The following is a 15,671-nucleotide window of genomic DNA, read 5'->3' as shown; positions in this document are numbered from 1 at the left end:
GGACTGCTGGTGTGGCAACAGGAATTCAAATGGTAATTATTGAGAAAATTGAAGATTAATTGCTGAACTGTGTGGATGTTCAAGTCCAGAACAGACACACAATGATGGACAAGACTGCCAAATGCATGCAAAATAGGTAATAAAAGCAACTGTATTTCTTTTTAGGCGATAATTTAGTGAGAATTGCATCAGATTAGACCATCCCATCATGCCTACCTGTCGTCTTGCGTCTTTGTTTCGGCTGAAGAGAGAAGATGACCATTAAAGCCCCCATGATGCCCTCCAGACTTTCTCGCCTAGTGATCTGGAAGTCCTGCTAGGTCACGCACTTTCACTCCCACACCTGAGTGGCCTCAGAGTGAATAAAAAAGGAGAAAAAAACAAACCTAACAGACCAGTCTCATATGAAGAAAAAAAATCAAGTCTCTGGTCCCAACTTCTCCTTTATCGTTGGGCTGTACGTCGAGCAGTAGGAGAGGGAGTAAAACACGCGTGCCTCTGTTGAGTTTTGAATTTTGATGCTCGGCAAACCCCCTCCCTCCGTTCTTCTGCTGTTTTCCCGCTCTTGCCGGCTGATCTCTGCTCCGCAAAAGCTACTTTGTACCAGTTGAGCACAGAGATTAATTGAGTGCTCGGAGAGAAAGCCAGTGGCACGCTGTGGAGAGTGCTACTGCCGCTCTTTTCAACAGATCTCTCTTCACACGGGGAGGGAGAAATTGGAGGAAGGCGAGAGAGCACATGCTGTAGATAACCATTTTTCCTTACTAGCTGCCTCTTAACTACCTCTCCTGCTGGGAATGGGAGGAGAAAACCAAGCTGTGTCCATGACATTGAATAAGTAAGAGATGGGAACTCGGGCTGGTGGTGGCTCACATGAATATTTAAATTATGTACAAACAAATCATGAGTTAGCGTGTCTTTCAAGCCATGTTAGGAATAAATTACTGACAAAACAGAAGCAAAACCATGGCAATGTCAACATTATTTGATCATCCAGTGCAATGCAAAAGCCAAATCAGTAAATTAAATTAATTTCATTTCAGGCTTCGGTAAAGGTCAGTTTAACTCAAAAACACCTAAATTCCTCTGATTTACAACCTGTCAGTCAAAAATCCAACAACGTTTTATCTATGTAAGAAAAAATGGATTCTGATGCAACACTGATTCAGTATTCGTAACCACAGTCTCCATGTGAAAGTTATTTCCCCACACCTTATGAAATAACACGACTGCCTCTCCAGAGCTGATGCTGCGGCTGCTTATGGAGCTGACTTAGGGGCCGATCCTCAGGATTATGTAGAAGGTCCTGCAGGTCAGAATCCTGTTGAAGCCCACATCTTTTCTATTTTCATCCTTTTGCTTAGAACAGGTGAAAAATACCACAGGCTGATGTGACACATCAAAAGGGAAAAATGGAAGGAAAAACACTTCCGCTCCCCATGCCACCCACGCACAATTCAGAACTGCGCAGTCCAATTCAACCGACCGCTGCAATCAAGTACCAATTTGCACCCACTCCATTACACTGCTTCCTGTCGGCCACATGTACTGAACCGAGGCCTAGTGTGAGACAGAAGGTAAAAGGTAGCAGAGACGACAAAGATCTTGCCTGGAAAATCCAGACTGACTTTATTTATGTATTAATAAAAATACAAATAAAGGCAGTCTGGCATTGTGATGATAGGAGACGATTTCAAAAAGGAGGGGCTAACGAATGCAGCTTGAACGAGAAAGAACCAATCAGCGTAACACGGATGTGACGCACAAACAAATCGACCTTGAAGTTCATGTAGTCCAAACAACAATGGCATGCAGCCGAGAAAGTGTCACGGTGAATGATTACTGCCGTTTTTGTCACAAAAATCTGCGAATACATGGGGTACTCTCAAGTACAACACTTATGTTTGAAAAGGCTACGCAACAAAAGACTCCTTTCGAACGATTAGGGGTGTTAGGAATAACTTTGTTAATGTTTGTGTTTGGTTACGGGAGGTGCGCAGGTGTTTTATGGGTAATCCAGGCGCTGAAGATGACGCAGCATTAACTGCCGCCTCCCGTGCTATGATTGGTCGTACCAAACTTTCCCGGGAGGGAAACGCGATTCAATTCGCCCAATGCCAAACTGATTCTCCTGTATCTCCTAACATGGAGATAGGAGATTACATGGAGATTCAGTTTGGATTTTCCAAGCTAACAAAGATCATCAGCATCAGTGAACCTGCTCCAAGCGTAAAGCGTGTATGTTTGTATATAAATATATATGGACTCAAAGAGAAGCACGTAGACTCACAAAGGAGCAAGCACAGAAATACTGAAGGTCAAAGGTTTTTAAATCACCAGTGTGCACGCTGTTTCTTTTATAATTGGCTTCTCCTAAAGGAATCTGACCAACATCCAGTGCAATTACTTCCCCATGACACCTGCATTAATACTAACAGCCACCTAGAAGAACAAAGCCCTGACTGAGGCAAAATATTACCACTGAGCAACAGTTTTCTGGCTGCACATTTCAGCTTTTTAGCTGCATGAACTGCAACTATATGACTTTTAAACTCAGCAAACATAGACTGTTTACTTTCTACTATTAGCCCAAGTTTGGATTTCCAATTTCTCTTTGAGTGAGGTCAGACAAGGTTCAAGAGTGACAGACAGAGACAGATGTTCTTTTAAACAGTCTGCAGTACTGGGGAGAGATAAGTTGCCTTTTTGCGATTTCATAAACTTGAACATTTCATCCAACAGAATAGATACACAGCACTAAATGGATTTGTCTTCACTTTTGGTAAATTGCAGTTGTTTCTTTCTACATCTAAAACACTTTGTTTTAAAAAGTTTTTTTTGAAGTTCAGAAGTTTCGAGAATGCCAAGTCACTTCATCTACTTATAATTCATCAAACCCTTTTCCTATGAAGGAGCTTCTGGGTCATTTTTGAGTAGTGCAACCCTTTATGCATGTTTCAACTGCCAGAACCGCCCTCATAGAACCTTTTTTGACCATTTTGGCAGAGTAGGTATCTGGTAGGTAGGAATAACTGCAGTATGGGTCTCAACATTGGTGAGTTAAACTTGGAGAGGACAAATACTGATTCATTAAACTCAGAGATAACAATAGGCGTAGAAACAGTCCTTACCTCTCTAACGCCATCATGAAATATCTAAAATTCCCCATATTGGGTCCACATAACACTCCATTGTTCCATTTCCGACATGCTCATAGAATTGGAATTGTATCCTGTAACTACTCTCTGCGGTTGTTTTGGCGGACTTTGATTGGATTGGACAAGCATTCATGCCATTTAAAGCTTCTGCAGTTTAAATCTGTCTATTGAGTCCTTCAATTCACGACTACCTCGATTCATTTTTAATTTATGCTATTTGGACTCCAATTTTTGAGTGAAAACTGAACTTCTGTGATGCTACAGTTAGAAAAGCAAATGGAAAAAACACCACCAAGATCATTATGTCCAGCAGATGAAGACTAAAGTACGCTGTGGGTGTAAGAATCAGTAGAATACCATGCATGATCGAGTGCATTTACATATATATGAAGCCTTGACATCTCAGTTAAATTAAGTTATACTAAACCAAAGAGGCACTTAGAGAAAGCGTCAAAAGCAGAGTCACTTAGCATGAACCCTAAAGCTGAAGCCCCAGTTTGAAGCTCAGTCCAAATCAGCTGAGCATGATTTTTCAAAGGGTAGCCTAATTATGTAGGAGCAATAATGACTTTTCATTAAATTAAACACTTCAGAGAACAGGATGGAATAATCAAATGTCTCCGGGGTAAGTCATCTCCATGCATACAGAGACTTACTCAACACCGCTTGAGGAAAACAATCTTTAAACAATCCGATTAACTGTAAGAGTTTTGAGGGAGACACTGCAATGGCAGAATAAGTGGTTTTTAATTGAAACAAAGTCGAATGTAAGAGCACAGGGAATGCTGGTCTCACAGAGATAATTAAAAACAATTAACACTGGTCATTTCAAGGGCCAATGTTCAAAACATCTCGTAAGCAACCTGCTTGTTGCTTGAAATAGGTAAACACTCGCACATCTCAAGTACGTAAGTGTTCTGCCACCCACAGATGACTTGTGTGCTTGAGATGGCTGCCCATTATCCTAAGTGTTGGGCTGTTTTTTCTTTCTTGAACCCTTCATAACCTTTCTTTCTCCTGTTTTTTTTTTCATGTTTGTCAACCTCGATGCCTTACACAGCACTTCATTACAAGGAACTTTGCCAGTCTGTAGGTGTTTGTGACTCACACTGGCGAGCCATAGGTGGGAAGTTGCCTCCACCATCTTTTTGAACTAACGATGTGCAAAGGCAAATGGAAATGTACTTGAGCCATAGCTGCAGGAAGCTTGTGAACAGCAGTCTAAGCATGTTGTGAGCGATGACTCAGACAAGTTGAGCTGAGAAAAGGTGGCTCTGGGTGAAGATCAAAAACAAGAGGGGCCCGTGTAAGGCTTTAATGATGGTTTTACTTTCAAAACTTTCTGAAAGGTTAGCAGTTACTCTGGTTCCATAAAGGCTTTAAGTTACTTTGAGATGGGGTGAAAATCTACAGCATGCTCAGTACACCTGTTCTATATAGCATTTGATTTAAATGTTGCTGTCTGAAGTCTGTTCATATCTATGTGCTCATGCTTCTGGAAGAAAAAGTCTTGAGCACCAACCTCACCTGAAATGTTTTACAGAGTTTTAAAGCTGAGCGGATAGTGTGCGATTGTATGAATCTTGTACAGTGTGACATCTCTGATCGTGAGTCAATCGACCGGCTACCATGTGGAGTTCACAATGAATGTAAACATGAAGCGTGATATTTGAGAGTTATTTTGTGTCATTTTTGAAAAAAATTGAATAGCACTGAAAAATGCACGGCCCCTTTACAGGTTGCGTTACATACGAATATGTTGCACTTTTAATGGAATTTTTGTACCGAGATTACAGTAAAAATGAAGGGCACTTAAAATGAAAATCCATGCACTTCTATTGCTTTCTTTCCTGCCCTGGAAATACATTGCTATCTTTTCTTTTCTAAAGCTACAATTATAAATTGCATTGACAACATGATACTTCAATCAATCACAACATTTAAAAAAAACCTGACTACTTTTGTTTAGGTTCCCTTTGTGCCACCACAACATGTCTGACCCATTAGTGCATGAACATCTCTTGGGGTTTCCTGTTGTGTCTGGCACTGGGATGCTGGCAGGGCATTCTTTAGGTCCTGTGAGTTGCAGATCGAGGTCCCATGTGGACTGGATTTTTTTCCAGCATGGCCCATGTATGCTCAATCGAATTGAGGAGTCTGGGGAGTTTTGAGGCCGGGTCGACACCTTCATCTTTCTGAGCAATTTTTGCAGTGTGGCACATCGGCTTGCTGGTGGAGGCATGCTTAGTCTGCAACAATGTTAAGTGGGTGGTACATGCTAAAATAACAACGCGGGTGCTGGCATCCAAGGTTTCCCAGCAGAACTTTGCATTGTAACGAGACAATTATTCACCTAAGCTGTTGGTGGTTTTAATGTTGTGGCTTATTGGTGTACATTTGCTCGATGTAAACACAGAACTGAAAGGCATGCTACGCAAAATTACAGATTCCTACCAAAGCAATCCCTCTCAATCATCATTTCTGACTCACTAGAAGTGGAGAAGAACATTATGCTGTCTGCAAACTCAGTTTTTCCATGCTTGTGCATTCAGTTACAGTCCTGCAAGCCTGAGCAGGTAGTCAGGAAGAATGCTCTTGAGTTGCTGCCTTATGAAGAGGTTCTGTGTGTTCTGTGTTCAGGGGTTGTGCACTTCTGGTGGCGAGTAGTAGAAGTTTGAATGTTGTGTCCCTGCACAGTATACCTTTAAGTGGACAAATGTTAACTGATACCTGCTGGTTTCTTGGCTGCCAAAACAAATCAGGACTGAATGGTTGTATAGGCCGATTTAATGGCTGATTGATTAGTGCTATGTGAGCTAAAGTCACTCAAGAGTATAGGGCACAAGAGTATTGAGACTAATTGTAATTTGTTGGCTGTACCTCCAGACTTCAGAGAAGTTTCTGTGGCCGTGAGATCACGAAAGTCATCCTCCACACTTCATCAGTGAAACTGTTTGATTATTATTACATTAATATGTATTCTTTACATAATTTGTCTATTTTTATTCGTATAAATGGACTACTTCTGCAGTTCTGTAATACAGGGGATCCTCGACTTACGGTGGAGTTCTGTTCCTATGGATTGACGCACGTTGATTTTCGTCGTAAGTTGGAACTCCGGCAAAAATGTAAATAAAGCCATAACATGCATCACGTTATGGCAAAAAGGTAAACAAAGCTGCTATGTGCATCATGATATCGATCAGTTCTTCTGCAAAGTCATGAATGCCGATGACTCATGTATGCATGAGTCTTACAAGAAGAGTTTTACAAGAAGATAACAGAATACGTTGCACTGTTTGTACAACTTGATCGTTTTATTATATCCAATTTCACTTCCATGGAGATGGCTTTCCTTTTCTTCGACGCACTGCCATCAGAAGAGTCTGACTTATGCTTGGGAGCCATAATGAAGAGCAAAAAGTTATCAAATGTAGCACAATCCAAGCTGGTGTACAACCGGTGAATGTAAACAAAGCCGTCTTATCATGCCGCATGACGAGGTCTTCGTCCGCTTCGCTAACCAGCTACTTCCACGTAATCAGCTCTGACAAAATGCCGCAGATCGAGGACTTCGTAAACCGAGGACCCACTGTACAGTCTTGAGTTTTATGATGATAAATAAGTATATCAGAAAAAATGCCAAATAATAGTTAGTTGCAACTTCATTTGTGATATGTTGTGGATGTTTTAGGCTGTTGACTGAATACACCACACGTAACCAAAATTTGAAAGTTGCAATGAGAATACAAATGCACATTTATCTTGTATTATTCACTGTTTTATCTACGTATTGCTCATCCTTTATATACACAAGCCTATGCTAGCTTTTCCTGATGCACAACTTCTATCTTTTAAAGTATGAGTGTTTAAATTTCGCCAATTGATTTTTTTTTTATTTTATTGCTGCTGTTGGTAATGTAAATCCCTGAATCTGATTTTTTTTCTGCAATGGACCAGCATCCTCACAAGTATGATTTGTCTCGTCTCTAATCAGCAGAATTCATATCGCCCACTAAGTGGCAGCAAAGCAGAGGAAGTAATGCCTCTCTCAGCCTTTGCATTTTAAAAGAATGACAACATAGTCACATTTCTCTCTGCTCTGCTGACCTTTATGTTAATGTCGTGGAAAGGACAAAAACAAGCATCTTTCAATGCATTTCACAGCTCAACAGCTTCGAGCTTGCTTCCCTGCACTACGACATAACTTACTGTACGTCCCAGTGCTCCATCAGTGGAAGTGACAACTACAAACAAGAGCTGACATCAAATCGATGCAACTAATGTAGGTGCCTGTTCTTTCAGGACAGCCAGCAGACAGTGCAGACCACTTTAGGGCTGCTTGAGGCAACTGCTGACATGTCCTTAGTGCTGGCCTTATTTCATTCAAACAAGAAAAAACAGGAGAGACATGAAAAGATCGGGACATAAAATAAATCTCGTCTCAGCACTGCACACAATCCACCTCTTAAAACAGCCTTTTACTAGTTTGCTCACAACAGTTGGATGCACTCCTCTGATCATAATATTTTATACAATACAACCTCTACAGTAGGATGCAAAAGAGTATCAAGCGAAAAAACTGTGATAGGTTTGTATTCTTGGACGCAATCTGTAATCTGCTTTGCTTTTCATCGCATTATTATACATCAGCATGTATTAGTTTAAAGGCTTGCATGCAAGAAATAAAAGAACTATGCGACATATTAGTTTTTGCGTTTTAGTTCTAATAAGGAACGGTAGAAAATGGGCAAAAAATGCACTGCTGTGTTCTGGACAGTAGAGGGTGCAATTGATCTTGAAAAACAAAGGAACCTCTCCGAAACCGTATCTGGTACGAGTATCAGTGATTGTGCGGTTTACTTTACAACAATCTCATGTTATCTCACTAAAAGCATACATGCCGTGCTTCTACTACTCCTCTCTAAACAGCATTCAGATCAAATGCGCTCTGGCTTTAAACAACCACATGTTACGTACGACATGAGCTTTTATAACAAAGATTAGGGGCTCTTGACAAAAAGAACAATGTAAATAACAGAGAGCAGACATCCTTTTTTCTTTTCCATGACGTAGCACCAGGCCTGCCAAAAGTACACTGCAAGGTGTCAGAGCTCATTCTAAAACAAACTATAAATCCTGTTTCCAATATGTATTCGAATCCTCTGGCAGCTTTGGGTGAAAAAAACGCGTGGAAAAAGAAAGCTAAAAACTGTCACAGCGGTGATGATCCAATCTGTTTGGTGGCTGCAGATAGTTTTAGTTATGACGAGGTTACTCCGAGCAGCAGAAGCCACATTTTCTACCATCTATCTATCCACTAAACCGCAAGCAAAGCAGCACATTTTAAAGAGGAAATGAAATGGAAAGAGGATGGCGAAAATGGTGCACATTAAGCCTTTTCAGTGGCATCAGCATAAGACAAACTGTGAAAATTCTCAATCAGCAATGCCTTTCGCCCCAGATAAGGGAAATAGAAACCATAAGTGGCAATACAGGAAATAGACTATTTGCTACAGTAAAACAGAGATACATGACTTTATTGTGCTAAAACAAGTTTTATGGATATTAATAATGAAAACACAGCAACTGATTCTATTATAACCTCTAAAGAGAAACTCAAGACTGTCTAAAACAAGCATATGTAAGCAGCAGATGGCACAGGTACACCTGATATCCACATTTTAGAGAGAATCTACCTGCTGTTTGTAATTAGGGATCAATTAAAACTGGTCTTTGGAGGACATAAGAGACACAGTGGGTGCAGAGTCTGTCATGACGCTTATTTTCAAAGAGTCGCAGATGACGTGTGAGAGATTTTTCATGTGTAAGCTTTACTGAAAAGCTAATGTCACATATGAGCGATGGCTTGGATGCCAAACAGCCACAATCACATGAATGCGATAAACACGTCCGTCAGAATGTGCAGACTCTGCGTTTATATTTCCTGCACAGAATCTACCGCACCTCCATCTGTAAAAAAGCAACTCTGCCACCATCCTGGTTTAACAGAATATGAGGCTTGCAGTGACACTGGGCTGCACTACCTGCCCAGATGGTCTGAATCAGTGGGCGTTGGGTCTCATGGTGCGCGCCGCATCCAACTGCCATCAATCACAGACAAATATGGTCCAGGGAAAAGATTGCTTCCCTTTGAATGGTAGTGCAAAAACAAAAGCCTAATTTCCCCAACATTGTCCAGCAGGGCAGCCCGGCCTCTTTAATGTTTCATAGAACCCCAGTGATCCCAGTATTTGTTTGGCACCATCTTCGTGCACAAAATAACTCTTGTCCAACAAGGTAGCACAGTTGTTTGGAGAGATAAGAAATGGATAATAAGGACAGCTTGGGGAGCTCTATGGAATCATGAACTTTTTCCCTCCTTGTCTTTTTTTCCGCAACTGCTGACGGAACGCAGACGAGGCGTATGACTCAGCACTACCTTCAGTGACAGGTATGGAACTTTCCTCAAGCCATGATAAAAGCCGGGGAGCTGGCCAGAGTCATAATTTTAATCAAGCTGTCCTGCCGCATCATGAAGCACAACCTGTAACAGCCCAAAACAAATGCTGCAGTCTGACTGCAGACAGATTTCACACTATCACCTGCACCAGCGGTTACATTGACCCATCCAGCGTGGACGCCAGCCAAGCAGCTACAGTTAAAGCTCAACGGCACCCGCTGGAGACGATCTGTCATTAGCACAGCCCCACCTGCTGCCATTGTGCACCCCGTAGGCCCGGCCAGTGTCACATTCTTTTATTACACCCTGACATGTAGCTGCTGTCTAAGTGACACCGAGAACACGGTTACAGATCAGTGAGCCGTATGAGATACCTGAAAGTGTCCAAAACAACACCTAAAAATTGCAAAAAAAAAAAAAAAAAACTGCAAGAGGGGCGCTTTTCTGCTCGGTCGGCTGAAAAATGAATTGAGCCCAAAACATACCGAAATTCTCACAGAGCAGCAACAAATGACAAAGATTACAGATGGCTGCAAGGACATCAGAATTCTGCTTTTGCTTCCCCTTAGCAAACCATTTCATCACCTCTTAACACAGTGGATATTACATTACAGCAGCGCAATGAGCAGAGCTCACTCTGAATCACACCTCCTCACACCTGATTCATCTCAAAATAAAAAACTATGAGGCTCATGCTGAGATGTGGGGATGAACCCAATAAAAACCTGCCACGCTACAGTCAGTGGGATGATTGTCGCAGTTACTTGGGGGGGGGGGGGGGGGGGGGGGGGGGGGGCACAGATATCGCTAAATAAGCAATCCAGATGCGAGATGAAAACATAATTTAATGCTGCTTTGAATTGGTGCAGGTCCTTAAACCCCAACGGTAATAAACATTTCTTCTCACTTCACTTTAGCAATATTCTACTGTATATTATCACTCACCACAACATCTTACCCAATTGTTCTCCGCTTGAGATGGCAAGGAAGCAGCTTAGTCCACTGCAGGAGGATGTAGAATTGAATATGCACAGTTTAATCAGATCACTATTTCAGTCACATCTCTTGTTCAGCTGAGAGGGCGGGAATTTATCCATTTATCCTGAATCTAAAAATGTGTAGGGGATTGAGCACAGCAGTTGTCGCTGCACATACAGAATAAGTAATGAGGCAAAGTAATAGCAACTGTTCTCAACCGGACAACAAAAAGAAGCTAATTGTATGAAAGCACAGGCTGATGTCTTGGTATTATGCAAATATGCAACTGGTGGGAAATCAACGTATTAAGGAAAATTTCTGGTTTACAGCAACTTGCATCTTGTTTTTAGAATAAAGCTCTAGAAATTAAAGATGCACACCAACAACTTTATCTGTAATTGGTGCATTAATCACAGTGAGTCCAATCAGCCAGCATCATTGCTCATGTTATGTCCTCTGTAGACTATGGATGTGTTCTCCTGTAGATAGTAAAACCAAATTAGTATAGTATCACTTTTAAGAGACACTATTTAACTTTTTCCTTGAGTGATAATTATGAGAAAATGCTCAAAATAAGCAATTGGATCAGCAATGAGAGCAATACAGGAAAATTTAATTCACATTTGCGAACATCAGCCACCGTACACAACAAGACCAAATAAGAGGGGGTGTTTGTTTATGAATTACAGCTTATTAATAAAAATATGAATTTTATTTTTGTTATTGTAGAGCAAATTTCAGTACCCAGGGGTTGAGTGAGTCAAGCTGTCATCACATATGCTAAAATGTTCAACTATAAATAACTGATTTTTATGGAACTACACTGTAAAAAAAATGTTTTAAACAGTGCATTTTCTTTTAACATTTTTTAAAATTACAATCAATAACAAGCAAAATCACAGAAAAAAGGTCTAATTTACTAACCTATTTACTAAAACTGTAAATAAAGTGAACATGGAAAATCATGATTTTCATGAATGTCAATTTGTTCTTGTACAACATTTAAAGATAAAATTTTTTTACTGCATTTAAATCTGTAAAAATGCTGTTCTGTTTAAAAAAATTGTATTGCTATTTGAAAAAAAAAGACTAAGCTGATTAAAATAATGAAAAATAGTGAGCTTTTTGTTTGTTTTAACTTAATATTAGCAGGTTCTTCCTGTTTTGGTAATATATTGTATTAAAACAAACAAACAAACAAAAAAAAGCATCTGTATTTCTATAAATACTGTTTTTTAAATGTGCAGCTATTACAACTACTTTTACCATGTTTTTTGTCCTTTTTGGCAATCTCAATGCCAGACTTTCATCAATTTTCTTTTTTTAAAAAAAAAGAATATAATTTTATTGTATACCATTTTTAATATGTCAAAAAAGAATTGCTTTTTGAGCTCAACCTGTGTGAGTGTGTGCCCTTACGTGCACAGTTTTAAGCTCCTAATGGCAGATGAGAAATGCAATTGCGTATCCTTGGAAGGACAACCTTGAACAGCCCTTGGCTGTGCCGGGGTCACAAGAAGAGCCATGAAAGACATATTAATCAACTGCCACGGGCCACAGTCTATTAGGCAGGCTCTGATGACAGCTTATCACTAACAGTGACAGGTGAAACACTAACCGTGTCAATGATGCTAACACTGCGGCAATGCTGAAGCTCTGCCCGACATGCACCAGCTCTCTATTGATAAACCAGAGAGTGGAGGGGAAACCCTTTTCCCCGGGTAAATGGCGAGACATGTTGCAAGCCATCTTGTCAAACAGACCTGCAACCCGTAACCAAACCCTATCAGCGCCAGCAAAACTCAAGTATCACCTACTCTTATGTTTCCCACATCAAGGCCATATTACGTGTCGGTGCTGGAAGTTGCAACATGAGTTTCATCATGTTCTACCCATATTTAGTTCACTCTCAGCCGCTGTGAAAAACTGAAGATGATGCTTGGTGGAAGCAGTCGATTTACTTCGTTATTATCAGTCTTATCTGACAGACTGCAGGGAGACAGGCAAGTGGTTGTGAATGTGAATAGTAGCATTGCAAAATGAGATTAGAGGAGGATTCCTTGAGAAGATGTGTTTGCCATCTAATTTTCAAGCTGAACTCAAGCCAGCAGCTTCTGGTCATTAATCCTTGCAGATTGAGAGGGGATATTACAGTGTGTCTTTGTTTCACGCCTCTCCAAATCACTAAAGTTTGCTCGCATTAAAATACTTTAATCCTGACAGTGGATTATGCGGTTCCCTGCATCTTTGATCTGAAACTAGAAGCGAATCAATATGTACAATGTACGAGGCTGTCTGAAGTAGAACCAACCTCACACGAAATGTGCAGTTCACACAGGCGTACACTTTGAAAGGAAGGGCCTAGGATGACAGTATTATGCGTGCTGGTAGACTGCACCACTAAAATGTTCACTAATTACTTCCTAATGCCTTTATGATCTGTTGTCATTGCAATAATGTGCCTATTCTGCACTGACAGAGACAAAGGCTGAACACTGGTGCTCACAGATTGTCTTCTGAGAGGATGCTACAGCACAGAACATATCGTGTCAGGCTAATTCGGTTGCACACTCTTCACACCAACAGTGGGGAACAAAGCCGTGATTAATGCTGTTGGTGTCTCTCAACAACAGCTGAGACAAAGGAAAGACAATTTCTTCTGTACCAAAGACAATTCAAATGTCTCATCGGTAATGGCGGCACATTGAAGACTGGGTATCATATGGAGTTTTGTGATATTACTGCAATTAAAAAAAACACATTTTGGTCAACAAAAATCATTTCAATCAATTTGAGATGCTATTAGAGGCAAAATTATTCAATAATTACCTAATAATAAAAGGAAAAAGCAAAAAAAACAACAACTTTGATCTTTTATCAAGCCCTTGGCTAAAAAAACAACAACACGGATTTCATTATTTTCCAAAATACCACAATAGTTAGGATGCAATGTAAATAACAAGACACACAAGACATAGCATACTGAATATGTCAATCTGATGTAACCATGAAGCCAAGAAAAACATGGAGTCAGCGGCAGCTTAGATAAAAAAAAGTTTTAACAACCTGATAAGACCAGGAAGAATAAGGTGGTTCTCCTCATCCAGAAGTGACTTAAGACAAAAGGTCAGAAATTTAAAGTTTTAGCTACAACACCCCAGAAAAGCAGTGTAAAAGATGATTCTGCACAGAAACCATCCACGATAACAAGCTCCACAGCATAAACAATGCATAGCTGAGAGTATGAAACCATGAATTTATCACATGTGCGATTGTACGCACAATTTCACTGACTCCTTCATTTTTTTCCCTCAAGCTCAAACTCAAGATGACTCTCCAACCTTTAAATCCACCTCCACACAATACTGCAGTGACTGCCCTGTCACCCCATCCAAGCTATTCTCAGAACCAGCTCGTCTGTGGTGTACCTAACAGAACTAGGTTGAGTTCCTGCTCATGAAAATTACATGGAGTTAACTTGACTGGCAGAAATGTCTGTGTGAATTATGCATTACATGGCAAATACTGACCTCTGGGGGCAGTCAGACATTATTAGGTGTACATAAAACACTCGAGTCCTTTCCTCTGGGATGCCAGTAAATGGTACACAAATCATTTGGGGAAGTTAGCCGGACAGCATCTTGGTGCGTTGATGCTAGCGGCCGTGGTTCTTGATGCAATCCTGTGAATTTGGCTCCGTCTTTAAGTGATCCAGTCATGGCTCATTGATAATCCATATGCTAATGTGAGCGAGCATGTGGCAGGGCTGGTTATTAAAATGACAATATGTGCCGATACGCGAGTCAACCATGGATGGGCCATTGAACAGACCGTATGAACAAACTGCCCCCAAGACTGAACTCGATTGGAACTGAATGAGTTTTAGAAGGTCGCAATAAAAAGCACAGGTTATTGTAAAATTCAGTTTCTGCCAACCAAATCCAATTCATTCTTTGTTTATTTTTTCTTCGTATTACAGCTGAAAAGCATTCTGAGGGTACAGTAATAATTCCCTGAAATACAGTACAAGATTTCTGCAGGATCTCACACCGGAAAGTAATTCAAGAGAACAAGGCATGGTTGCAAGATAAAAAAATAAAAAAAATCACATTTACTTAATTATGTAAACTAATTAAGTTGCAAACAGTAATTTATAGAGTTGGTATAACATGATATTGTTGGATCAATGTAATATTGCAGGCAGTTTAAACTCAAATTTCTGCATTACTTAATTTAAAGCTTGACAGCCTTATTACCATTTTTCATCTTGTAATTAAAAGTGCCTTTGATTGTAGAGTCCCCTAAATAAATGTCGTACGCACAACAAGTTGTCTCAACTTTAAAAGACTGAATCAAACTGTTGCATTATTTGTTTTGTTGACCCGGAACATCATTTGTTGGGGTGTAGAGCAGCTACAACAAGAAAACAAGTGACTAAAAGAGACACAAATGACGGCAAACAAGACACAAAATGACCACAGAGAAATGCAAAATGACAGCAGAGATTCAGAACAACTACACACAAGCGCTATGTAAAGACAATAAAAAGCGACAACCATTTTGCACTCTTTCAATCAGGAGCTTGTTGTCTGATAAGTCTGCGCTGCTATTCTCTGCTCCCATCAAGCTACTGATACTTGTCAGGCTGCTGCAGTCTCTGAATCATGTGGTTTGCCTCTGTGGTGCCATTAAAATCATGCAAAAAAACCACACACAGAGACACAAGCGGGGCCCTCTTTAGTGTATTCTCCTGCAGATTCCCTTCTCGACTTCCACCCACCAACTGTACATGACAAATACAGGCAGGTGAATACATTCCAGCTTGTCCACACACAGACACAGACACACACACACACACACCTGAGGGGGGGGTTCATTTCCTCAGCCAGGTAGCAGAACACTGTGAGCCATGACAGCACTTGCTCAGTAACAGGCTTCCTGTGGTTCTTAGCTTCAAATCAGAACACAATGTTGGAAACCAGCCCCCTTTCCTCTGCATTTATGCAGCTAATTTCAATTATGCAGTTTGCAGGAGTCAATTATAGTAACCCACGCTGCAAGTTTATGAGCTC

The 15,671-nt window shown here is 40.6% G+C and overlaps 1 protein-coding gene across 6 annotated transcripts in view; it reads right to left on the bottom strand.

The window, feature by feature from the left end:
• Positions 1-15,671, bottom strand: part of kcnip4a (potassium voltage-gated channel interacting protein 4a) — a 137,491-nt gene that overhangs the window by 55,905 nt on the left and 65,915 nt on the right. The window contains exon 1 of one of the 6 annotated variants that reach the window (XM_022215791.2): positions 217-750. The exons of the other annotated variants lie outside the window; for them this stretch is intronic. Coding sequence (XP_022071483.1) covers positions 217-274 — 58 coding nt within the window. The 5' untranslated portion in view covers positions 275-750. Of the gene's footprint in view, positions 1-216; positions 751-15,671 lie in introns of those variants that run through there. 6 annotated transcript variants of the gene reach the window in all.

The sequence above is a fragment of the Acanthochromis polyacanthus genome, chromosome 23, assembly GCF_021347895.1.
Source record: "Acanthochromis polyacanthus isolate Apoly-LR-REF ecotype Palm Island chromosome 23, KAUST_Apoly_ChrSc, whole genome shotgun sequence".
Taxonomy (NCBI): Eukaryota; Metazoa; Chordata; class Actinopteri; family Pomacentridae; genus Acanthochromis; species Acanthochromis polyacanthus.
This window is presented reverse-complemented; position numbering and strand designations above follow the sequence as displayed.